The following is a 26,117-nucleotide window of genomic DNA, read 5'->3' on the forward strand; positions in this document are numbered from 1 at the left end:
TTCCCACTCCGCTGCTGAGTGAAAATCTCATTCTGGAAGTTTCTACAATGACATACTCTCTGCAAGTGATGAGGAATATGAAGATCATGACAGCTCATGGAGAATTTATGAAGAGTCCTCTGAAGTTGTGGAGAAGAGAAAAAAGAAATATTATTTTAAAACTTTAATCTATAAATCAGGCATTTAATGTTCAAGTATCACTGATCTAGTTTGAAAAAGAAAGCTGTTTTTCTGCTTTCAGCAGTTGATAAACTATCAAAAATTTTATGCATGTGCAAAGACTGTCTTAAAATATATTCAGAAGTGTACCAAATTCGTTAATTGTAAAAAAGAAACTAAAGTTGCTTGTTGATTAAATAAATGCGTCTCCTGCAAAAATATGTTTTTTGCATAAAGCAAGTTTTGTTAAAATGGCCCTCAATTATGATCAACATTGCAATTGCATTCAATAATAATTTATGGTAGTCTACGACGTTCAGTCATGTAAGAAGTATTCAGATGCTAAATTGCCTTTATATAAGTTTCATGGACTACTGTAAGGGTCGCACAGTTGAATGGTTTGCTGGGCAACATGTTGTTGTTGTTGTCTTCAGTCCAGAGACTAGTTTGATGCAGCTCTCCATGCTACTCTATCCTGAGCAAGCTTCTTCATCTCCCAGTACCTACTGCAACCTACATGCTTCTGAATCTGCTTAGTGTCTTCATCTCTTGATCTCCCTGTATGATTTTTACCCTCTATGCTGCCCTCCAATACTAAATTGGTGATCCCTTGATGCCTCAGAACATGTCCTACCAACCGATCCCTTCTTCTAGTCAAGTTGTGCCACAAATTTCTCTTCTACGTAATTCTATTCAATACCTCCTCATTAGTTGTGTGATCAACCCATCTAATCTTCAGCATTTTTCTATAGCACCACATTTTGAAAGCTTCTATTCTCTTCTTGTCCAAACTATTTATCATCCATGTTTCACTTCCATACATGGCTACACTCCATACAAATACTTTAAGAAATTACTTCCTGACCCTTACATCTATACTCGATGTTAACAAATTTCTCTTCTTCAGAAACGCTTTCCTTGCCATTGCCGGTCTACATTTTATATCCCCTCCATATTTAGTTATTTTACTCCCAAAATAGCAAAACTCATCTACTAATGTAAGTGTTCATTTCCTAATCTAATTCCCTCAGCATCAACCGACTTAATTCGACTACATTCCATTATCCTTGTTTTGCTTTTGGTGATGTTCATCTTATATCCTCCTTTCAAGACTCCATTCCATTCAACTGCTCTTCCAGGTCCTTTGCTGTATCTGTTAGAATTACAATGTCATTGGCGAATCTCAAAGTTTTTATTTCTTCTCCATGTGTTTTAATTCCTACTCATAATTTTTCTTTTGTTTCCTTTACTGCTTGCTCAATATACAGGTTGAATAACATCGGGGATAGGCTACAACCCTGTCTCACTCCCTTCCCAACCACTGCTTCCTTTCCATGCCCGTCGACTCAGCACTGGGCGGCATAAGATAATAAAAAAAGATTATGATGGTCTGTCCACAGGGCTCGATATGTGGACCAATATGTTGGGAACTCACAATTGAGCCATTGTTGGAACAGTTGGATGGGACTGATGAAGCAAATGGAATTGTAGCTGATGCTGATGATATCTTGGTGGTGGTGTCTGGAGATCCCAAATGCAAGCTTGAAGAAAATCAAATCATCTGCTCTGAAAGATGCAGGAGTGGTGCAGGAGCAACAAATTACCAGTAGCTAAAAATAAATCTTTATATGTGCTGCTTAAGGACAAACCCATCCTAAATAGGAATTCAACTTTTAGATCAGATAACAGCCCATTTTTGAGAAGCACTGTATGCAGTTATTTAGGAGTTTTCCCAACAACAGAAGAAACTTCTCAGCTCATGCAGATATGGTCTGCCTGAAGACTTCCAAAATCATGCACAAAATTGCCATCACTGGCACTGCAACATATTCTTGGAGGCTTTTAACCTTTGAGGCTCATAAAACTGTACCACAATGAAATACTGATTGTCATTGTGGACTTTGCAACAAGTACTGGGGCCCACCAGCTCCACCTGATAGTACAGTCACACTAAGACATAGGTATCCGTGAGGTGTTCTCCGAAGGATGAAGGGAGTATACAATACTAACCAGTAGAGGTTCTGCTCATTATTCTGGGAATATGTCCCACTGACATCACAGTACGATATCTTGAACAGCATATTGGTTGTGGCGGGATAACATGAAGTACGAGAAATTATGGATTCCAGAGTAACTAATAAGTTAGATCTTCAAGACTAGACACTTCATGAATGGTAGTGGGATTGGAAAATTGGAAATACAGGATGCCACTATAGAGTCTCCTTCTGAACATCAGATAGAGAGACTACAAATGAATCATATTGTCCCCAACAGAGGTATGGATCACTTTATGACAGGACACAACCTTTACCTACAATATGAACATAACATAGGAAAGAGGCCATCAACGTTGTGTGACTGTAGTGATTTAGGATTTCCTGAGCATGTGGTGTTATACTTGCCCACTGCCAAATGGAAGCTACGGTATTTGACCCCCCCCCCCCCCCCCCTACTGGTGAAATTACATACCTAATTAGGAATGCTGACACTTCCAATTATTAACATAGGCATGAACAACATATCTAGGAGTGAACTAAACAAGTTCACAACATCTATTAGAAACATAAATACATGTATGTGAGACATCAACAGAAGGGAGAGGATAAATGAGAAGGAATATGTAAATTATGAGGCAGTTTGAAAGGATGGCAGTAGTGCTGATGGTGAGGAAGAGACTCACTGCATAGCAGTGAAGTGTTGGGTGGCAACTGTAATTTAGTTTTAATGTAAATAAATTAGTAATAATAACTGTAATCACTCTTTATTTCTACCAGTTCAGTAAACAACGGGATAATTAGTTAAAGAAGTGTAGGCAGTTTCCTACTCCAGGCAGGCAACACTCGATGTACTGAGATAGCTAGAGAAATTTACATAAGATATAATATAAAACATTTATCTCTCTTACTTTTGTTTCATTACTTACCTTCATTTTACTTCCTTCCTAACTACTTATGGTTTCTTTATATATACTTAAGAAGTTTTGTTGTATAATTTAGTATCTTAATTAGAGTTTTAGAAAGTTTATCCTATTATGTAGAGAATTGTCAATGTACTGATGTACTGTACGACTTGCCTGAGACACATAGGAGGCCAAGCTTGAAGGCTACCATAAAGAAACAGGTAAGTAAATAAATAAATAAAATAAATGACAGACTGAAAAATATGTTGGCAATATATGCAGCGTATTATTATCTTGTTCATGAACTTACTGTTGGATTTGCATGTCATTATATCCACCCAAGCCTTCATTTTAGTAACACTAAGCCTGATCCTACATACCAATAGAATATAAATAGTGGCCACCTGTACAGAAAGTTCTACTGATTAATTTGGTCACTAACATGTCTTTATGGCTCAAAAGTACCTCGAGGTAAATGTGGACTGTTACGAATAATTCACACATTCGGTTAGCTTTTCTAATTGTGTGATAATGAATTCAAGATTTTTGAATGAGTAGATAACATGAATATCTCATTTTATGGACTTCCACTGATTTCTTACTGTATATTCCAATTTTCAGGTGAAGACGAACAGTGCTTATCAAATAGTCTTGCTCAGTTCTCTGCGGATTCAGAAGAATTCAGTGCTAATATCAGACATTATCCAACCAAAGATGATGAGAAACCTTACTTAGCTTTTGTGGGAAATGGTGTTTTTGGCTTGACTGTAGATCCAGCAAGTCCCGTCTATATCAAGAGCGGACGTACATTATCTTTACCTGCATACTGGTTTCCTATAGTGTCAGTTACATCACAAGCAGAAGCAGCATATGAAGCTACTGTTGTTCACTACACCACAGGCATTGTTCACAGAATTCAGTGTTTGCCCCGAGGAACTAGTGTGTCTCATCAGTATTACGCACATAGGACATTGCCGAACGTCTTCGTTCAAGAAATAACAATAAACAATCCAACGAATGACATACAGTCATTCAGTCTACGCCAGGGGACATATCTTAATTGGCCTACTGCAGTGTCACATGTTGAACCGTAAGTCAATTCAGTAATAATCAGTTTATAGAATTTTAATTTTTAGGGATTGTGTTTTGATATGTGCTACAGCTTAGAAGTGTCTGTAGTTCAAACACCAGTGCATCCTTATTCTTGCTGAGTACCAATTTCTGTAACATCTTCAGTGTTTTCCTGGTCCTTTCAGCCAAATGGAATTTTTGAGTGTTTATCTGCAGTTACTTCTAATATATGTTCTGTCTTTATTTATGTTGTTCAGTTGAAATATTCATATGGACATTAGAGGAAAGAGTTACATAACTTTGAAATCAATGACATATGGTAATTAAAATAATACTAACACTATTAATGTCATATGGTACATGGCCTGGTGCAAGTCTTTTACTTGGATGCCACTTTGATGACTTGTGTGTCCCTGAGCCAGTGGCACCCTGTGCTCCTAGACAGTCACCCATCTAAGTACTAAATGGTCCCCATGTTGCTTAACTTCAGTGATCAGGCGGGCCAGTGTATCCAACATGGCAAGGCCATTGGAAACACCGTAAATAAAGGCAACTGATTGAAATATTTCAGTTGTATATTGTAATCTATGGCATTTTTTAAGTAAATAACATTTATCGTATTTTTATTGTATCTCAGCTGAACATTATTACTGTCCCCTTTCATTAGTGCAGCTATCATCTAAAAAACTGGTAATAACTTAAATCACTCTGACACAACTCATACTAGTAAACTATGTAGTATAAATTCTCAAAACATGTATAATTTAGTGAAAGAAATATGGTGGCTATTATATAATTGCTTTTAATTTGAAACCTGTTGTCATTAGTAGATTAACTTATCTGCTCTTTGTCAAATACTTTCTTTAATACACAGCAGTTTTGACTTTTGTGGGTTGTGACTGTCTGTCAGATTACTAAACCGAAAGTCTGGACTTCAAGCTGGTATCTCTTTATATTTACTATTGGACTTGTGACTTTCAGTTCTTGCAATACTCTGTCCACATGAAATTTGGTAAATGGAAATGCTGTTTGAATTTCATAGTAAATTGTAAGTCAGTCCATAATGGCTGGGTGAGCAGGTTCACTAGGTAAGGGTGTATCATCTCCAGTGAGATCCCACGTGGTAAGATACTATGGCATTCAGGCTGACCTTTCAATTGAAGGTAACTGCAATCAGTTTCTGTAGCCGTTTTGTTATATCATTCTGTTTATTAACCTCAGATTGGAAGAACCTACTTTGACTAATCCTTCTTAGTACCTGTTTATGAAGGTCATTTTTAAAGTTTGTATCTTTGTGTAGAAAACAGAAAACAAAAAGTGAGGTGCCAACATCAGTGATGGACAAAGCCACTCATAGGTTTATGATCTCTGCTTGCTCACTGATGGCTGGATCAATGAAGACATTTCCATTACCTTCTGGCAATGATGAAATCAGCTGTAGCACCCTGGGCAGTGTCAGTGGTACCAGACTCAGTCATCGTTGCCAACCCATGTGGTGAGATTTACAGCCCTGATGCAGGTTGAGAGGTTGGTGTCATATGGCATTGACAGTGACAGCATAGTTATAGTGGTGTACATAAGAAGACAGGTGGTGAGGCAGTGCGCAGTTACAAGGAGCAGTGTACCACGTGATGATCCAGCCAATAGTGTCATTCTGCCATGACTGTCCATAGCACATACATTAGAGTGCTTGCAGAACATTTAGCATTGATTTTCATGTTATTTTATGTATGATGAGGTTCCTTAGCCACTATAGTGTTCATTATGAATGAAATGAAGCAAATCCAGCAAGTATTATATTAATTAGTGATGACAATAGTTTCCAGAGCATATAAATTCTGCTAGGCAGAGTCAGAAACAGAAACAGTGGCTGGGTGTAGTGCTCATGCCTGTGTTACCAGTTGTGAGGGTATACAATGACTGGAGTTTGAGGTATTGGACGGAGGCAGAAGGCACCGTAGCACTGCCACTAGGTAGTCTCTGTCTCTCTCTCTCTGTGCAGGTTTTTATTGCCCTGCTGTCTTCTTATGTGCACATCACTGTAACTTGGGGTGACACACTCTTTACATTTTTGGATGGTGAGAGCATGTCTGCTTTTCATGTTGCTTTAGACTGCTTGGTGCTGTGATGCCACCATAGATGTAGATTCCCTCCTCCTCAGGAAGGAAACCATAGTGCCTGAAGCCCACTTAGGATTGCGCCTGAATATAAACTATGTGATCAAAAGTATCCGGACACCTGACTGAAAATGACTTACAAGTTCGTGGCACCCTCCATCAGTAATGCTGGACTTCAGTATGGTGTTGGCCCGCCCTTAGCCTTAATGACAGCTTCCACTCTCAGAGGCATACGTTCAATCAGGTGCTGGAAGGTTTCTTGAGGAATGGCAGCCCATTCTTCATTGAGTGCTGCACTGAGGAGAGGTATCGATATCGGTCAGTGAGGCCTGGCATGACGTCAGCGTTCCAAAACACCCCAAAGCTGTTCTATAGGATTCAGGTCAGGAATCTGTGCAGGCTAGTTCATTACAGGTATGTCATTGTCGTATAAGCACTCCGCCACAGGCCGTGCATTATGAACAGGTGCTCAATCACGTTGAAAGATGCAATCGCCATCTCTGAAATGCTTTTCAACAGTGGGAAGCAAGAAGGTGCTTAAAACATCAATGTAGGCCTGTGCTGTGATAATGCCATGTAAAACAACAAGAGATGCAAGCCCCCTACATGAAAAACACAACCACAACATAGCACCACCGCCTCCGAATTTTACTGTTGACACTACACACACTGGCAGATGACATTCACCGGGCATTTTCCATACCAACACCCTGCCATCGGATCGCCACATTGTGTACCATGATTCATCACTCCACACAACGTTTTTCCACTGTTCAGTCGTCCATTTACACTCTTCACACCGAGCAAGGCATCGTTTGGCATTTACCGGCGTGATGTGTGGAGTATGAGCAGCCACTTGACCATGAAATCCAAGTTTTCTCACCTCTCGCCTTACTCTCATAATACTTGTAGTGGCTCCTGATGCAGTTTGGAATTCCTGTGTGATGGTTTGGATAGATGTCTGCCTATTACACATTATGGCCCTCTGGCAGTCAACAGATGAGGTCAGCCTGTACGCTTTTGTACTGTACGTGTTCCTTCACGTTTCCACTTTGCTATCACATCAGAAACAGTGGACCTAGGGATGTTTAGGAGTGTGGAAATCTTGCGTGCAGACTTATGACACAAGTGACACCCAATCACCTGACCACTTCGTAGTCCGTGAGTTCCACGGAGCACCCCATTCAGCTCTCTCACAATGTCTAATGACTATTGAGGTTGCTGATATGGAGTTCCTGGCAGTAGTGGCAGCACAATGCACCAAATATGAAAAACATATGTTTTTGGGGGTGTCCGAATACTTTTGATCACATAGTGTATATTCCCGGATGTACTTTCCTTGAAGGTAAATTGCCAGATGAAACTCAGTGACTGCCTGTTATGTTTGCTGCAACAAATATAGTAGCATCTGAGGTTGCATTCTATGCAGCACACCCATAGGACTGAGACTATTTACATGTGAGATCCTCTATGTGTCTAATGAGTGTTTGTGCTGCCTCTGTAGTACTGTTGGCTAGGAATTCAGGTAACTAATGTTTGAATGTTGTTACCAGTTGTTCCACCTTGACATTCAGTTGTGGGTTTAATGTTGAAATGACAGGTGAGTGATACCATTCCTATTGCACAACTCCTGGAATGGTCAGGAGCATTGATAGTTGGCAGTCCTCATATCACCAATGTTTTGCCTAAAGGGACTATGTCTTCATTTGTTGTGCTGTGCTTGCCTACTATGTATTGTTAGTTTAGGAGTGCATGGAAAACTATCAGCCACAAGGTTTGTGCAGAAATAACCTAGCACAGTCTGTCATGTATCCTCTCCAAGGTTTATTTGTTCTGAACTGATGGCAGAGAATTCCAAGCATAATCAGGACATATTTGAACTGTTGCACGAAAAGTCAGGATTTACTTTAACAAGTAAAATCAAGACATAATAGAATTTCAGTCTCTTGGGTATAGTAGTGCCTTACTGTGGCAAAATCAAACATATGCTGTAGGTTCCATAAATTCTAAATACAAAATGATCTTAAAGTATAATATTGTTGAGTTAGTTTTCAATCTACATTTCCAGCACCAGTTGTAAAGGTTCTGGCAAAACTTTGACATGAACGTTGTTTAGAATTGCTATCATATTCTGGTGAGTCAATTCAACATTTTCAGAATGCACCCCATTAAGACATATTTGAATTTGAGAAAGGGCATGAAGGCTCCTGGGGTCAAATAAGATGAATATGGGGAAGGACTCCACGGCTGTTATCCGTGAGGCCCAGGAACACTACTGTCGGCTAGAAAACAGCAACAAAGAATAAACATGCACCATCATGTACTGGAAGCAGGTTATTACCAACTGCTAAAAAACTGTTAGTAAGGAAAAATTCATTCTACATAGCTCAATTTGTATGGATAGTAGCACAAGTTGTTTCTCGTGCAAAAATTCAATCTCAGAACTTGCAGAACTGACAGTATAGAACTGACCAGGTGTTAATAACACCATTGAACAGACAATCTAAATATATTTATTTGTTTATTTAACGTGATACACATTTTGAATTGAAATAGAAGCAAGGGTTGATCTGTGCTGTTTGTACAATAAGACTGGAGTGCCATATTGACAAACATCGGTGGCTGATTCCTCTGTTGAATGATTTGCAAAACAATGTGTAAAGTGTAACAGTGTTTTAAAATTTGTTTACAGACTGGTCATTAGTATTTAGGAACCCCTCTGTCACACAGCTGAGTGTGATACTACCACAGCTTTTGGAATCAACTTTGCATGAGTGTTCATTTTCACCATAAAAATTGTAGTTCCTTGACTGCTTTTCACGCAGAATTTGCGTCTTCAGTGTGCATTTCTTTGATATGGTTTCAATATATTTGGTGTATGCTTGGAAATGATCAGTTGATTTATGCGGTCTGTGTACATCAACTTGTTTTTTTCTGTGATTGTGGTGCCCTCTAACAGCTGTTGTTGGCAACATTTGATGAGTAAACCACATTAGGATGTAAGTTCTTGAAAAAGATATGTGAAATAGCCATGAGAACTTAGTTTTTCTCAACAGAATTAGTATGAGGACTAACTTATGATGATGATGATGATGATGATGATGATGATGATGATGACAGAGGGAGTCATTAATAGCTTGAGATTGTGAACAAATTTTATGTTCCAAGAAATCTGTGAAATAACCATGTTAGCCTTAGTAGTGGAGCCCATATTTTATGTAGTATCAGATCAAGAAATATGTTCATAAATATGGAACCAAAATTGGTGAAATATGTAAATAAATAAATAATGAAGCAATTATATATAAAATCAAAAATTTAATTTTTGCTAGAAAATGTAAGTTCACAGGCAAGCTAGTCAAAATTAGTTAACTTATGCTACAAAGTACTGAAGTACAAGTGTCTTTGTATTGAATCATTTAAGTCATACTGGAACAGGATGCACAATTAATTATAATTTACTTTTCCAAATGTTATGTTGCCATCCACAGTCTTCTGTCTGACAATATGTTTCTATAAAAAAGAGAAAGATTGCTTGACATTGCAAGAAGTCAGTGGTGCATATTTATACAGAGAGGTTGTGCTAGGTATTAAATTCTCATGGGATTTTACAGTTTCACCATTAAATAAGCAAGACAAAATAACATAATTTGGGTAGCCATGCTTCTCATTTTGTACAGATTGAAGTTCACCTGCATCTACACCACCCGCTTCACCTGGTACAACACTGACCTTCTGAACTGCATCTTCCATTATTCTCACAGCCTCTTGGAGAGCATACTTGAAGTCTCCAGTTTCTTGTCACTGTCAGGAAGTCAGCTGAAGTGACTTGCAATGTATGAAACTGAACTGAGCAGTTCAAAACTGTTGAATGCTGTCGAGGATCCACTCACACAGATACTGCAGGATAAGAAGAAAAGTTCTCCAGCACTGACTTCACACCTTCAAAGTGTTTACTTTAGAAAATCACAGATTCAAGTCATGTTACCCACCTTGTTAACACTGGCTCCAGAGGCAGAGGTACATCAGGTAGCCACTCTTTGTAGTATTGCACCTGATAAGGACATTTGAAGAAAACATTCTTCGTTGCTGATATCATTGTATTTACTTCTGGGAACTAATATCTATCTCTCTCTGCCACTTGTTGCAATGCATGAGCCATACATGTTACATGCACTAAGTTTAGATAAAATACGTTAAGCGATTTCCCCACTTTTACCATGTATGGTGCTGCATCTGTGTACATCCGTAGGACTCTCTCTTCTTTTACACCATTTGACCATAGTATCTTAAATCCCTCACTAATGAATCTAGCAACTGTTGAACTACTTGTTGCCTTGAAAAGCTTACAATAAATTGAATAGGTTTTACATGCAGTATAAGAGACCAACTTGCCCACGATTAGCGGTGATATGGCATACAGCATCCGTCATCTCATCAGCAGGAATCTGTGTAGGTGATTTTCCAATGTCGGCACTGATTTTTTTCTACTATGTCAATATAGCAAGAATCCAGGTAATTCCTCCTGAAACTGGATTCATTGAAGTGTTGTGATTGCAGTATTTATGCAAGAAATGTTTAAATTCACATACCTGAAATTTGTTCTAGGTTATGTTCCTGGCAACCAATACAAAACAAAGTTATTTGAAAAAAGTTGTTCCAGAATATGTTCCTGACAACCAATATAAAACTATGCTTTATTTTTATACTATATTTTTATAATATATATAAAGCACAGTTATTTGAAAAATTCACTAGTAGATGATGTAGGTTGTCCATGCATCTGGGTAAGTAGAACCTGCTTCTTTGAAGAAACCTGCTGTTTATTCCCAATATGTAGAAGCTTTGCACATGTTGTTCAATTAAGATTTCACTGCACATCCTATACATTTAGCACAAGTTTGGCATAGGACTGTTTTACCATCAGTGGTTAAAGCACTGTCAATAGAAATCCATGTTTTCAACTTTGATGACAATGAAGACACATGGTTAACATGGATGCAACTGTGTTACACATTGTGAAGCATTTGAGAACAAGAAAGGAAAGCATTTAAAATGAGTCGTCACTGTGTGCATCAAATTTGTGTAATTTAGCTTCGAGTGCAACAAGGTTGAGAACAGAATGAGAAAACTTAAACTTTTTTTTTCCTTTCTTCATTTATAATGTTAATGTATGGGATTTACAAAAATGTGTGATAATTGCACAGTAGTATTAAAATATGTAAAACTATATAGTATAGTGTGAAATATGTATTATATCTCAAAATATGTAAAAAATATGAAATTTAAAGCATTGAAATAAGGATCCTTTCAGTGTAATTTGTTGAGATTTTAGTTTTTCTTGTAACTACTTATAAAGGAACAGAATATGTAATTACATAAAATCCAGTCTCTACTTATTACCAGCTGTCAGTGATAGGAAGAGCAAATTCTGAAGAGTATTGTGGAGATATAAGTAAATTCATTGAAAATCATGCTTAAAAGCGAACTATAAAACTATTAACTCAGCACAGAAGAAATGAAACTGCTCACATTGCTGAGGAATTATTTGAGTTGAGTTTCAGTTATGTTGTACACATGACACGTTTCATTGAAGTGGACCAAGATAGTGACCGTGACAGTGGATAACCTTTCAGTTGTGTGCCAGGTTCATTAAAATCAATCCAAGCTTGCAGTGGATGGAATGTTTGCTGCAGACATGTTCTTGCACTTTGTTCCAAGGCAAAAATGGTCGATGTCCTGCACAGTCTCGTGGAGAATGACATGTAGAAATATTTTGAATCGTGAAAGGAATTCATGTAGGTATTTTTGGACTCAGGGGGTCCTACTTTAAGTGTAGTAACCACTAATAAAATTCGTTTGGGAAGTAAACAAATTTGTATTGTCAGTCTCAGTTATGTAATTATTTTGCATCATTTTTATTACACAAAATATGTCATCACAGCTGAAGAATACGTTTGTGGTAAACTGCTCATCCATGCCATAAACTTGATTGATTTTGTGGAAACTTTTTGCAAAGTTCAAAATTTCATTTTAATGCAACCAGGGGATATATACACTGCCATTGGGTGGGTAAAAAATGGATAAGTGTGTATTCTCATCTGTACTTTTGCATTTAAATAAATGGTAGATTTTTTAACCTCTGATATGCCTTTACTCAACATTTTATTGTAACAAATTATACCAGTACCTTGCCATTTTTGAGTATCTTTGATGCACAAGTGCCATGAAACAGTATACTTTCATAGCATTCAGATTACAGTGCATAAACCAATGTTATGACATTTAAGCTCCAGTAAATTTAATCATACATGGCATGCTCAGCCCTGCCTCTGGTGTTTCAAATGCTCTTGCAGCTTGTTAGTTCATCTTCCTCTTCCTGTTTGGAAAATTTGCTATTTATGAGCCTACTGTTCACGCTCAGATATGCTGTACAGCATATAAAGTCCATATTATGACATCACATACCACCATGTTTCATGCCCACATTGTTTTTCTCAACCCTTGTGAACATAGCTTTAAGGGTATGGCAATTTTGTTAATTACTGTGAACTGCTGAGACTGCGTATAGTAGCACTTGAAGATAAGAATCGCCTAAAGTTTATTAAAAAAAATCACTCTTGCAGGACACCTGAGCTCTTCAGAGTTCTGTATGAAGAGTGTGTGTGTGTGTGTGTGTGTGTGTGTGTGTGTGTGTGTGTGTGTGTGTGTGTGTGTCTTATTATTGCTTCTGAATTTAAGGTAAAATTGCCATACATGTGTAACATGACAACCACCTTCCTCATGGCTATTGGTTTTGCACACTGAATAAGGAAGGAAGATTGAGGTTTAGTTTCCCATCAACAGTGAGGCCATTACAGATGGCACACAAATTCAGATTAGGAAAGGATTGGGAAGAAAATACACCATGTCATTTTCAAACAAACCATCTTGATTTTAGTGAGTATAATGCTGTAACACTACATTACTTTGCTCAGTACAACTGACTAGCTGGAATTGAATGAAACACTCCTTAAGCTTGTAATCTATCAGACTTGGTTTTAATGGCATCGTTTAGGGCAAATGGAATGTGTCAACCTGGGAAAAAATAGGCGGTGCCTCATTTGGTGTGTTCATTAAAGTGCCTAGTTCCACATTAGATGGCAGTCACCTATAAAGAAGTGTCATCTAATGTTAAGTGGACAGAGCTGTAAGCAGAAAACCTAAATGTCATGAAGGTCTTTAATCTGAATATCTGTTCCATTGTTGAGTACAAGGAAGTGTAATGACCATCTAAAATTTTGATGTGATGCTTCAAGCACTGATTGCCCTTTAGATTATAGTACATTGATATATGTAACATACTGGACAATTTTTGTTGTCAACAACATTGGAAATCCTAGGCAGTAGCATATATAAGCAGAGTAAGCAACAATGTCAGTTTGAATCTCAATTTCGTGTTTTGTAAATGCAAAGTGTTGTATTCATCTGGTAGTCGATTCCTCCACACACCAGGCAGGCCATGCAGGCAACTGCCTCAGGAGAACCTGCATGAGTGGCTGTCATCAGCATTGAAATATTATTCCGTGTACAGCCTGGGCTGTTTACCGTGGAGTTACACATTGCCTCCATAGTATCTGAGGGCTCCAACCTTTCCAGCAGGCAGCATTCCTTTTGTAGCAGAGAGCACTGTCAGCAAGCCACTGTTTTGCTACACCAGGTCACATGCCCTCGCAGTACCATGCAGATTCCATCTGCATCTGACTATTTAAGCCACTGCCAAACTGTGTTAAGTCAGTTATGCCCCACACCTCAAGTCAGCAGTACCAGCAGTTTTGTCCCAGCGCGCCACACCAGCAGATCCGAACCAGTTCATCATGTCAGCTGTCATATGCCAGTGGCAACAGCCCAGTAACATCATAGGTATTCACACCACCACTTACTATGACTCTGGGGTTCGTCGTGTAGCCACATCATGGACAGCGTCATTTCTTTTATTTGTAGTTTGTGGATATTCATCCAAGGACATTATAATTGAGTTTTGTTTTGTTAATAAACAGTTATTCTTTCAAAGTGCCTTTGATCACTCCTCAGTACAAGGATACATCACTAAGCATGTCAAGCATGATATAACATCCTCACATGCACTCATTTGAGACTGTCTTGGCTACAACAGCAAAATAAGATGTTACAGCCTTGAATTTTGCATGTGGAGCATTGTGCCCTATAAAGTTAGGTATGATGGCCTTCTTTTCTGAGTCAACATTGTATTAAGTTCAAGTGCCTTAAAAAAACAGACAGGCTGATAAAACACGACAGCCAGTGAACTGTGGTGGAACCAACATAAGACTTTAATGCTGGGCAGGGTACAAGTGTGTCTGAACACAAAGTGCACTGAACACTCCTGATGATGGACTTCCAAAGCCCATGACCCATGCATGTGTCATTGTTAACACCATGAGATCGGCAACTACGAGTGAACTGGGCATGTGTCCATAGGCACTGGAAGTTGGTGCAGTGGCAGAGCATTGCAAGATCTGATGAATCCTGGTAACTTCTTCATCATGCCAGTGGGGGAGTGCAGATCCTTCGTCTTCCAAGAGAACATCTCCTTGATACCAGTACCACAGGATGGAGACAAGCTGGCAGCAGCTCCATTATGCTCTGGGGAACATTCATGTAGGCATCCAAGGATCCATCATGGCTAAGGAGTATTGTACCCTGGTTGCAGACCATGTACGCCCCTTCAGGATGATCATGTTTTCCAATGTCAGTGGCATTTTTCAACAACATAATGCACCATGTCACAAGGCCTGGAGTATAATGGAGTGGTTCAAAGTGAATTCTGATTTATGTGCTGGTCCACCAACTCACCAGGTCTGAACCCAATTGGACACATCTGGGATGTGATTGAATGTGGTGTCTGAGCTCATCGCCCCCTCCCTGAAATTTATGGGAATTATGTGACTTTTGTGTGTAGATGTGGTGCCAACTCTCTCCAGTGACTTACCAAGGCCTCATTGCTTCCTTGCCATGATGAGTCGTCGCTGTTATCCATGCCAAAGGTGGACATATGGCCAATAGGGATGTTTTCCTAATGTTCTGGCTGATCGGTGTATAAAAAAAAAATACAGAAATCCAGTTGCTGTTGGGCTCCTTGTAAGCAGCTCTTTCTGGACTGGTTCGACTGTCCCTGTGTGCATACATTTAGGGATGAGCTGTGGCTGGTCATGATAATTAGTGATTGCAAGTTCTGCTCTTTGTCTACAATGTTAATGGTCATTTCTTTTGTGAACCTGAGTAGCTTTCTGCAATTGGCAAAGGCTTCTAGTTTACCTGAGCATCTCAATTGACAACTGAAAGTCATCTCATTAATGGAAAGGAGCGTTTGGCGTCATTGGCCGGGAGGCCCCTTGCGGGGCAGATCCGGCTGCCGTGGTGCAGGTCTTATTACATTCGACACCACATTGGGCACACTGCGTGCCGGATGGGGATGAAATGATGATGAAGACAACACAACACCCAGTCCCTGAGCGGAGAAAATCTCCGGCCCAGTCAGGAATCAAACCCGGGCCAGTAGGATGGCAGTTCGTCATGCTGACCACTCAGTTATCAGGGCAAACATCTAATTGATGAAGGCAGGACAACAATGTTTTCATCGATAAATAACCACCCACAGCAATCTTTGTTTCAGTTCTTGTTGGAATTGCATTATCAGTTTGGAACTCTTTACTGCTTATGATGCCTGCAAGAAGTCCCACCCGAGATTACTATCATGACTACATTCTATTAAAATGACAAATTTTTAGGGCTGTGTTCTGTTATTGATAGTTATTCTTTAAATACATGTTCCTGTTGGGTGGCTGTATTTCACATTTGCAACCTTCAGCACAATCATTTTTGTATCATGGATGATCCTCTTCTTTAGCTGGTGATGATAAGCATTTAACATTAAAAGGAAAGAAGAAAGGAATCCCCCTAAGTTGACTAATACCTGGACTGACGGATGACATCATTGAAATTTCCTGTCATTTTGTTAGCTGTCATATGTCAATGATTTTCATCTGTGATACTCCTCACCTCCTTGCTTAGCTTTCCTAAATTCAACAGCTTGGCGAGCAGCTGGCACCACTTTGGCACTGGTGAATGGCTGTGGAATGTTGGGGAGGGACCTTGTCCAGGGTACGATAGTGACCTTGGCACACATGTCAACCATGAATGTTCTGCAGTTGAGTAGGATGAATAGGATTTTTTTGATGGTTAATGCCTTGTGGCCCAATAGTTGTGAAACACTTGTATTATTTCTTTGTAGTAGTGCACAATATGTCCAGGGCATCCACAGTGAAAAGAGACTGGCATGTTGTCCTCTGTCCTTCAAAAAGTCTGCTCTTCTGTGGTGAAGGAGTTGGTTGTACCAATGGAGGCATGTGGCATGTGCAGGGATGCTAACTGCATTTCACTGCAACTCACCATTGGTGTGAAATTACGAATGTTCTAGAACTTTCTGAACAGACCTTGCATTCCTGGAATGAAGTGCTAGAAAGATCTTGCCTTGTAACATCTTCTCCAGTTCTAGCTTAGTACGACAAAAATGTGAAGACAGAACTTTACACTGGCACGGTTTTGGGATAGGGGCAGTTTTAGCGCATATTCAGGAAGGTGTTGAAAAGGTGCTAGATTACACTCCAAGTCCGAGAGGAGGTACTCTATAACTGAGAAACAGTGCCTTGCAGTTGTATGGGCCCTCAACAAGTTCTGGCTCATTTATTTGGCAAACAATTCAGTGTTGTGGTGGACCATTATTCTCTGTGCTGGCTAACTAGCTTGAAGGACCCATTTTGTTGACTAGCAAGATGGGCACTGAGGCTTCAGAAATACAATGTCACAATGATATACAAAAATGGATGCCAACACAAGGACACTGACTGCCTTCCAAGGAATCCTATGGTGGTACACAGCAACATGGATAAAATCTAAGCCATGGTTGCATTAAATGACATTGCTGCTGAACAGATGGAAGATCCAACATTGCTGAAAACCATAGAAGCCTTGAAGAATGAAGAACCAACCAAAGGAGTATTCCAGTTAATAAATGGAACATTGTGAAAAGGAATTATGAATGGGGGTGGAAATGATTGCTCATCATCTCAGCTCATCTGTGGCCAGCAGTCCTGAAGTATTTCCTCAGCACTCCAACATTTGGTCACCTGGGATTCATGAAGACTCTAGACCAAGTCAGATTCAAGAATCACTGCTCAGGTCTCTACCAATCCATTAGACACTGTGTGAACAACTGTAATGAATTCCAATGAGGGAAAATATCTCTGGGGCTTCTGGTACAAATCCTGCCTGCAGCAGTGTCATTCTACCACATTGGACTCGGCCTCTTGGGAAGGTTCTGCAATTTATGGACAATAGTCTGCGCTGACTACCTCACCAGCTGCGATGTCACAAAAAGCTGTGCCAACTTCCAAAATTCCAGAAACTGCAAAGTTCCTGGTATACAACATCTTTTGAAGTGCTGAGTACCATGTGTGATGGTCTCTAAAGCGAAAAGTTTTTCTGTCAAGTTTTTCTGTAATATCACAGATAATTTCACATTGTGATATCACAGATAGGATGACAACTGCCTACCACCCACAGATGAAAGAGCTCACAGAACACTTTAATAAGACATTTGCAGGTATGCTCTCAATGTACATTGATGTTGATCAGAGAGATTGGGTTACAATACTCCCCTTTGTGACATTTGCATACAACACAGTGAAGCAAGATACTACAGTCCTGACCCCATTCTTTCTGCTCCATAGTCGTGTGGCTGAAATGACAGTGGATACACTTGTTCATGTTTCACCTCATCACCAAGATCAAAGAAGCAAAACAGGCTGGCTTGCATATGAACCATGGACACCCAGGAGAAAGGCCAAGAGCACTATAATGTCAAGCACTGGCCAGTCAGATGCAGCCCAGGAGACATGGTATGGATAATTACACCTGTGAGGGAAGTCGGACTATCGAAGAACTTATTGAAGTACTTATTAAAGAACTGCTTTGGGTTTTATCATATCCTTTATCGTTTGTTGAATGTGACATACGTATTTGAGGATTATGATCCTTCATCAAGAAGACAAAAGTGCAGAGACATTGTCCATGTCCTTTGTATGAAGAGGCTCAAATTGATGATGAGAGGCTCAAGGAAACAGAAGACCCACTCGACAATCATGAAGCTTCAATGGGAGGGGCTACCTTCGATGCTTACCACAGTGAAGAGGATATAAAAACACAACCAGGATGTGAGGATCCACAACTGTCACCAACAGAGTACCTTTTACAAGATCAAGATCCAAGGTGGTGTTGTAGACTCCAGTGATAACTTACGAAACAACTGGTCACTGTTTCAGCAGGAAATGGCCCAATACTGTGACCTGTGGTGGATGCATTGTAGCATAGCACTTAGCACCATTGGCTGGCATGGTGTGGGTCGTCAGTTCAATCCTGACTGTTGGCAATTATTTGTTGTTTAGTATTTATTTTTTCTGGAAAATTTGTGAAACATCTTATGTTTGTTTATTCTGTAATATTCAATGTGTGTTTAAATAGAATCATTCTAGAATATTGGATGTTTGTATAAATAGCAGCAGGTCCACCCACAAGTTTGATTCTTTCTGCCTGTGCATTGGTATTTGTAGTGAACATGCTTTCAGTTCTTGGGTGTGGCTGTGACATGACAGTATTACAAGTGCAGTTGGAATCACTTTAAACAAAAATGATTCACTGCAAGTGAAATTAGTAAGATGCAGCTTTCTGTACGGATGTTGCTACAGGAAATATTTCCGTTTCTAAAGTCTTGTGGTTGTTCCCTCCAGCTTCACTTCCAGGAAAATGGGTTCTGATGATTCTGTAGCAATTCTCATTTCTGTTGTGGTGAAATGTGGTATCTTTGTTATGATTTCAATTTGGTCTCAGAATGTGAACATTTTGGCTGTTTCTGTAAAATTCTTCTTACTCTCTGAATATTATTGATTAACAGTAACTGTTGACTGTTGTTAGTTACATAGCTTTTTCAAGGTGAACACTTTTCTATGCCCTGAAGCATTGCAGCTTGAAGGAGTGAAAGTATTTTTAGACTTGTCATCATACACAAGTGCTTTAATTTCTGTTTTCAGTTCGGAACTGTCTTGTGCAAATGATTTCTCAACACTTCTTATCTGAAATATTACATACACCATATTTAATTTACTTCATTTCATAACTGTAAGTTAAATCTTTATCCTTCTCTTAATATTGTAATTATGTATTTAAATACTTGGTAACTGGGAATTTCTTTGGTCTTTGTTATTTAACTAAAGCATGGGGCTGCAAACAGTGAAAGAAATAATGTATTTTTTTCTTTTACTATACAGCAGTCATTCATTTTATAAATACAGCAAGTGATTGTCATCAGGTATAAAGAAATAAAAAGTATCATTTTTCAACTGCAGCTACTTCAAAATGACAATATATAGTATTTTTCAAGATATACTACCTGTGATGTCATTTGGAGAAGTTTACATTACATGTGCATCTAGTGCCCAGTAAAAAAAATTCTGAAGTGAGTGAAACAAATTTTGTATTAAATGGAATGTTCCTCATTTCATTGGTGCTGTCAGTAGGAAACACATTCAGTTTGTAGTGTCTCCCAAACTGGTTCTAATATATTTTTATACCAAATTTTTGTATTGTTTTTCTGTCTTTGGAAGATGCTGATTTCTAACTTATTTAAGTGGGTACGATAAAAATGTAGTTCGCCTCACTGTCGGAGACAGAGTGTTTCCCTTTGGATCTCATTTCTTTAGACCATATCTGTATGATCAAACTCATGGCAAGAACCACAAAAAGGTATCTGACTTCCTTCTGAGTGGAGCTTGAAACGTTTCTGAAAACGAATTTAGTATTTTAGTGTGGTAGTAATAAATTTTTGGATGTAGGTATAAAAGGGTCAACTCTTTGCTGCTTGTAAATTTTATGAGAATTGGAGGTAATGTATTATTTGAAACATTTAAAGTGAGAGAACATTTCATGAATATTTGCCAGCTGTCTCAGCAAATAAGCATCTTGCCAGCAGTAATATATATAAAGAAAAATATCTTAAGTCATGCAGTTACTGGTATGATTTTTTTGTGTAGGTAACAGAATGTCATTCTTCACACTATCTAAAAACATTAGAAAACTTTAAAAGCTTATGTAGTTGCTTCATTATTGTTCGTATATCTCCACGGATATTGTCTCTCTATTGATTGATGATTCCAGTGGTCTGGAAGCTTATTAAGATGATCACACAATTTTTTATAATTTTGCACAAGAGTGATAAGTCTTCCACCGTTCATTGCGCTTGTTACTTAATGCCCGCACCACTAGTAAATGTTGACATTTAATTTTTGTCCTGTTGTTTGGCTGTGACTTTACCCTTACTAGATACATGTACCAAATGCATTTCCTCCTTGATAATACTGTCCAAATTTTCTCTGCTGTTTGGCTCTCATAACTCAGCCAAGTGAATGCCTTCCACCTGTAATCTCAGCAGAGAATATGATAATGCAGTTTGTGCAGCTCTTGCAGGACACTCCAGTGAATGTGCACATCTCTCCAGAAGAGAAGTGGAGACATTGGCTAGTACTGATTACACTTTCTCAAATCTGTTGCAATGATTGCTGTGCAGCAGTATGTGTATTTCAGTAATTACCACCCCATCTGTTTATCGTATTTGTAATAGAAAACCTGTTCTGGCATTGAATGTGTTGTTACTTGTCTCGCCATATCCGTGTATACCTCTGTACTGTTGTGACGTGGGTTTGTTAAAATATTTCACAGCCAACATTGACTTCTTTAATGATCTTCAATTTAATGACATCCTAACCCATACAAAGTAGGTTTACACTGCCTACATTGTCTATACACCCAATATGTGTTAGTGAACTGTGCAGTTCTCACTCCTGCGAGTATCTCCTCCCCAAATTTGCTTTCTGTACCGTCATAAATTTATCTAATACAGGCTTATTGCCAGCAAGAAGGAGAAGCTAATCATGAAAAAACTCATGCCATACATATCAATTAGTATAAACACAAGCCACCATTTTTTAAAGCCTGAGTCTGACTCCAGAAAAGCATTCACTGATGATGAATGAATGTAAGTAGATAAAAAGGAAAGAAGATTAAGGTTTAACGTTCTATTTATGAGAAGATCATGAAATAAGTAGCGCATGTAGCACAAGCTCACTGAGACAGAATGTGGAGGGTCTTGGCTGTGTCTTTTTCAAGAGCAGCATTCCAGCATTTACCTTAAGCGATTTAGGGGAACTACATATAACCGAATCCTAAATGGCCAGATGTATATTTGAACACTGCTCCTCCTGACTTCTAGTTCAGTGCTTTGACCACCAAGTCACCCCACAAACTCATTGACAGACAATATCTCCTCACAGAACATATTATGCATCAGCTCAGTTACTAATAAATTCATCACTCACATCATTCATTGTGTTTTTGCAACACCAATTCTTCAGAAGCTCCCATACAGAAATTCATTTATTAGTAAATACTTGGCTCATAAAATCCTCTGGATTGTAACTTCTACCATATGCACAATATGTATACATATTCCTGTTTAAACCCTCCTTTCTTCTTATCAGTTATATGGATCCTGTTGTGCCTGCCTAAATCATCCACCACATTTATCATTATAAGATGTCAGTTGTGATTCTATGCACCTCTCTTTTGATTTAGAGTTGTGAGTGTTTTTTTTTTCCCCTTATGCTTATGATCCTGTACCATCTACATGCTTGTCTATCTTTTTTTATTTATCAGTGAAATGTCTTGGCTCCAGTGCCAGTAAACCCTTAATTCTTTAAAGAATCAAACTCCCATGTATAAAACAGCTTCAAATATCTGATTACTTTACAAATGAGTTAATGTGTGAAATATTCGACATTAAGCATATAAGCAAGAAAAAGTTTAGAAAAGGTTTGAAATTATGCTTACAGTTTGTTAGTAGTTACTAAGTGCTCTCATTATGAAACACTAGATGAATGTAGTCTGGGAAATTTGCACTCCATGTTAAGCAAAAGCAATTGTTTTTTTCACTCATCTCAATGTTTATTATGTCATATCGCCTGAACTATTTGTTGTACAGTGATATAATATTGCAGATACATTCTGTGGTATATGTGGATACTGTCTGCAAACTGTTGCGAATAGAGTCAATGGTAAAGAAATAATAAATTAAAATGTCACATCTAATGCTGAAGTGCCTGAAAGAAGGTCCTTTGAACCACCTTCAGACTATTTCCCTACTGTTCCACACCCTAACAGTGCATGGGAAAAATGAACACTTAAATCTTATTTTGTTGCAATGATCTTTTATCCCTATCTAGGTTGGTGACAGTGAAGTATTTTCACATTGAGAAGAGGGAGTTACTGACTGAAATTTTGTGAAGAGATCTTGCTACAATGAAATACGCCTTTGTTTTAATGATTAACACCCCAGCTCATGTGGTATATCTGTGACACTCTCTTTCCTATTTTTCTGCCCTTCTTTGGACTTTTTCGAAGTCCTCCATCAATCCTATCTTGTAAGGATCCGATACTGCACTACAGTACTCTGGCAGAGGATGAACAAGTGTAGTGTAGGCAGTCTCTTTAGTACACCTTTTGCATCTTCTAAGCATTCTGCCAATAAAACATTGTCTTTAGTTTACCTTACCCACAACACTATGTGGTCATTCCAGTTTAAGTTGTTCATAATAGTAATTCCTAGGTATTTAGTTGACAACATTTAATTTTGTGTGATGTATTGTGTAAGCAAAATTTAACGGATTTCTATTCATACTCATGTAGATGACCTCACACTTTCACTTATTCAGAGAGAGTTGCCACTTTCCCCACCATAGAGGTATTGTGTCTAGGTATTTTGTAATTGGTATTGAATTTCTGATGACTTTACTGGATGGTAAATGACAGTGAAAATGTAGTAAGCAATGAACTTTTCTCCTTTCGTCAGGTCCTGGGATGCTTGCTTAGTAATTATAGATATAGAGATTAATTCAGTTTTTAATATTAGACATGTCCATCATTGATTTATTTAACAAGAGCTACATCTTTTGTCTATAACATTTTCATATCATTGTGTCGTAATAAGATAGATTGTTATCTTTCAGCTAATGTAAATCCCATTTCTATCAATCAATAAAAAATGTAATCTTGCACAATCATTTTATGCAGTGAGTTATGTCACTTGGCAATTTTTGCTAACTAGTTGAACTGTGAAAGTAACTGTTTGTTCTCTTTTTCAGATTTTCAAATGGAAAAGAAAACTTCAGATTTCAAGTTGTAACTGGAATGGTCGAAGTACCTTCCAAAACTGCTAATGTAATGGGTGTTTCAATTGTATCAAAGTCAATCCCACAGACTGTTGAGGTATTATCATACTATTGTTTTTCCTCCCCCTTGTAGCTTAACTTTTTTGATGAAACACAAGGGCTATCTTTTTTATTTTTTCAAGGAATGATCTGTTGTGAAATGGAAACTACAGTGAAGATTAAAAATTTTTTATTTGCAACATTTAACTATACCTTCCAGCTACTTTTCTACATAGTCACCACTCCAACTTAGACATTTGTCATTGTGTTGTACCAACTTATCAATATCCTCATTATAGAAAGTAGCTGCCTGTGCTTTTTACCATTTCTCTACACTGGTCTGCAGCTCATAGTCTGTGCCAAAATGATAGCCAGTGGTGCATGTGGGCAGCGAGATGAATATCAGAGGTTGACAAGTCCGGGCTGTTGGTGAGTGATTGGATACTTCCCACTAAATACACTGCACAAGCATCTTTATTGCAACTGCAGTGTTTGGCCAAACAGTGTAATGAAGAAGGACAATGCCTGATGCCTGCATTCCTCTTAGCTTGCTCAGAATTGCCCCTCGCAGACGATTTTCTTGACTCGCCTGATCCACTTGCTGAACAATATCATTGGTTGATACTCACTTGCTTCCCTGCTGCTTGCATCATGAACATGTGTACATCCTGCTGTGAAGTTCCTGCACCATTGCCACACATTGTTGTCACGCATGACAGTTAGGTTATGTGGACTGCAAGTAATCAGGCAAAATCCTCCAGGATGAAGAAAGCAAATGACAGCACACAATTCACACTTGGTGGGTGGGAGTATTGTTCTAGGCATCTTTAAGTGCTCACTATGCATTCAGAACTGAAAAGTGTGACATATGCTAAAGCTTCATCAGAGTTTCACTGCACATTTAATTTTATGACTGATCAGACCTTGAAAAAAATATCCCTTGTATAGTTATAATTTTATAGACAATTGCTTATTAAATTTGTCAAAAGAATGTTTGGTATTTACAGTCATGATCAGTGTATGAGAAAAAGGTGAATATGCTATTTCACATGTCATGGAATTTTTGTTGCTGATATAATGATCATTATTCTTTCTGCATAAAGTCTCAGTTCATTATTAGCTGGACTATGTGACAGAATTTGCCTCAAGAAGAGTTTTCCATGTTAAGGGAAATGGATATTTAATGTAGGTCCAGTTCTTACAACCTAGCAGAATAAGATGTTTATGTAGAAAACGTACAGTGTGAAAGAAAATACTGATTGATTTGAACATTCAGTTGATAGATTACTTGTAACTGTGAACTGTGGCAGAATTTAGTCAAGTTGGTCATTACCTTAATGTATTATTTTGGCAGCTTTCCTGGTTTCTTCCTTCAAGTGATGAGCATAGATTTCATTGCTTGCTGTTCAGGCTACAAACAGCAAGCAAGGAAATCACCCCAAGACAATTAGGGAAGCTGTAGAAATAATGTGTAAATGAAATGACCAATTGGCTGCAAACCAAAACTAGTAATTTATCATGTGATTTATTCATTTCTGTATTGGTGTGCTGAATCTTGTCCTCCTTTATTTTCTTTCTAGTCCAGTATACTTTCTCTAATGCCCAATTAGTGTTGCAAATTCACTGCATGTGGCCATGGAGGTATTGTAGCAGATAAGATGCGTTAAAAAGATGACATCACTGACATGTTCAGATCCCTTTGGTGTTCAGTGTTGAATTGCAGAACATGATAGTTTATGATATTTGTGAGACTCATCCATGCCTTCAGAGACGGGGGAATGGGAAGGGAGGGGGACAGGGGTGGCGGCACCAATGTTCTCATGTGACAACTAAAGTAAATATTAGACTTGTTGGTGAAACTCTTACATTTTGTTCCTTTCCCCTTATGTCCTTCACAGTTGAAACAGATTAAAAGATCCTATTCCAGAATCTGTATGCCAGTTTTAATTTACATTTTCACCAGCTACTCAAGATGTACCAACATCACATTTAATCAAATTTACAGCATATTCCTATTTTGTATTTACTTTGGTTTAAACTCTTACTATATGGTGAAATTACAGTTTATAGTTTCCATAACATTCTTGGCTGTCACAAACTGTTTCAAACAAGATGACTTGGATTGACATGCTGAGTGAGATGGCACTGTGGTTAAGGCACTGGTCTTACATTTGGGAGGAGTCAATAGACCAGTCATTCAAATGTAGCTTTTCTGTGGTTTCCTTAAACTGAATGAAGTGAGTGATTGGATTGTTCTTTTGGGAAGGGCATAGCCAGCTTCATCCCCGGTTGTGGACCAGTCTTCTCTTCTGCCTTGAATTACTTTGTCGTTGAAGACTTTGAGTTTCACTCTCTTTTAATAAAGTGGAACTGGCATTACTTGAATGTACAGGTAGAACCACCAGTGACCAGCAGTACCATCTGTTGATGTCTTCTTTGGCCCTAGGGCATTTGATACCTGATGTGTGGTGCAGTGGTGTATTGTGACAGTTGCACAGA

At 38.5% G+C, this 26,117-nt stretch overlaps 1 protein-coding gene across 1 annotated transcript in view; it reads left to right on the forward strand.

The window, feature by feature from the left end:
- Positions 1–26,117, forward strand: part of LOC124555264 (uncharacterized protein KIAA2013 homolog) — a 192,677-nt gene that overhangs the window by 95,770 nt on the left and 70,790 nt on the right. Inside the window, exons 4-5 of the mRNA XM_047129132.1 lie at positions 3,680–4,148; positions 23,553–23,676. Coding sequence (XP_046985088.1) covers positions 3,680–4,148; positions 23,553–23,676 — 593 coding nt within the window. The remainder of the gene's footprint in view (positions 1–3,679; positions 4,149–23,552; positions 23,677–26,117) is intronic.

The sequence above is a fragment of the Schistocerca americana genome, chromosome X, assembly GCF_021461395.2.
Source record: "Schistocerca americana isolate TAMUIC-IGC-003095 chromosome X, iqSchAmer2.1, whole genome shotgun sequence".
NCBI lineage: Eukaryota > Metazoa > Arthropoda > Insecta > Orthoptera > Acrididae > Schistocerca > Schistocerca americana.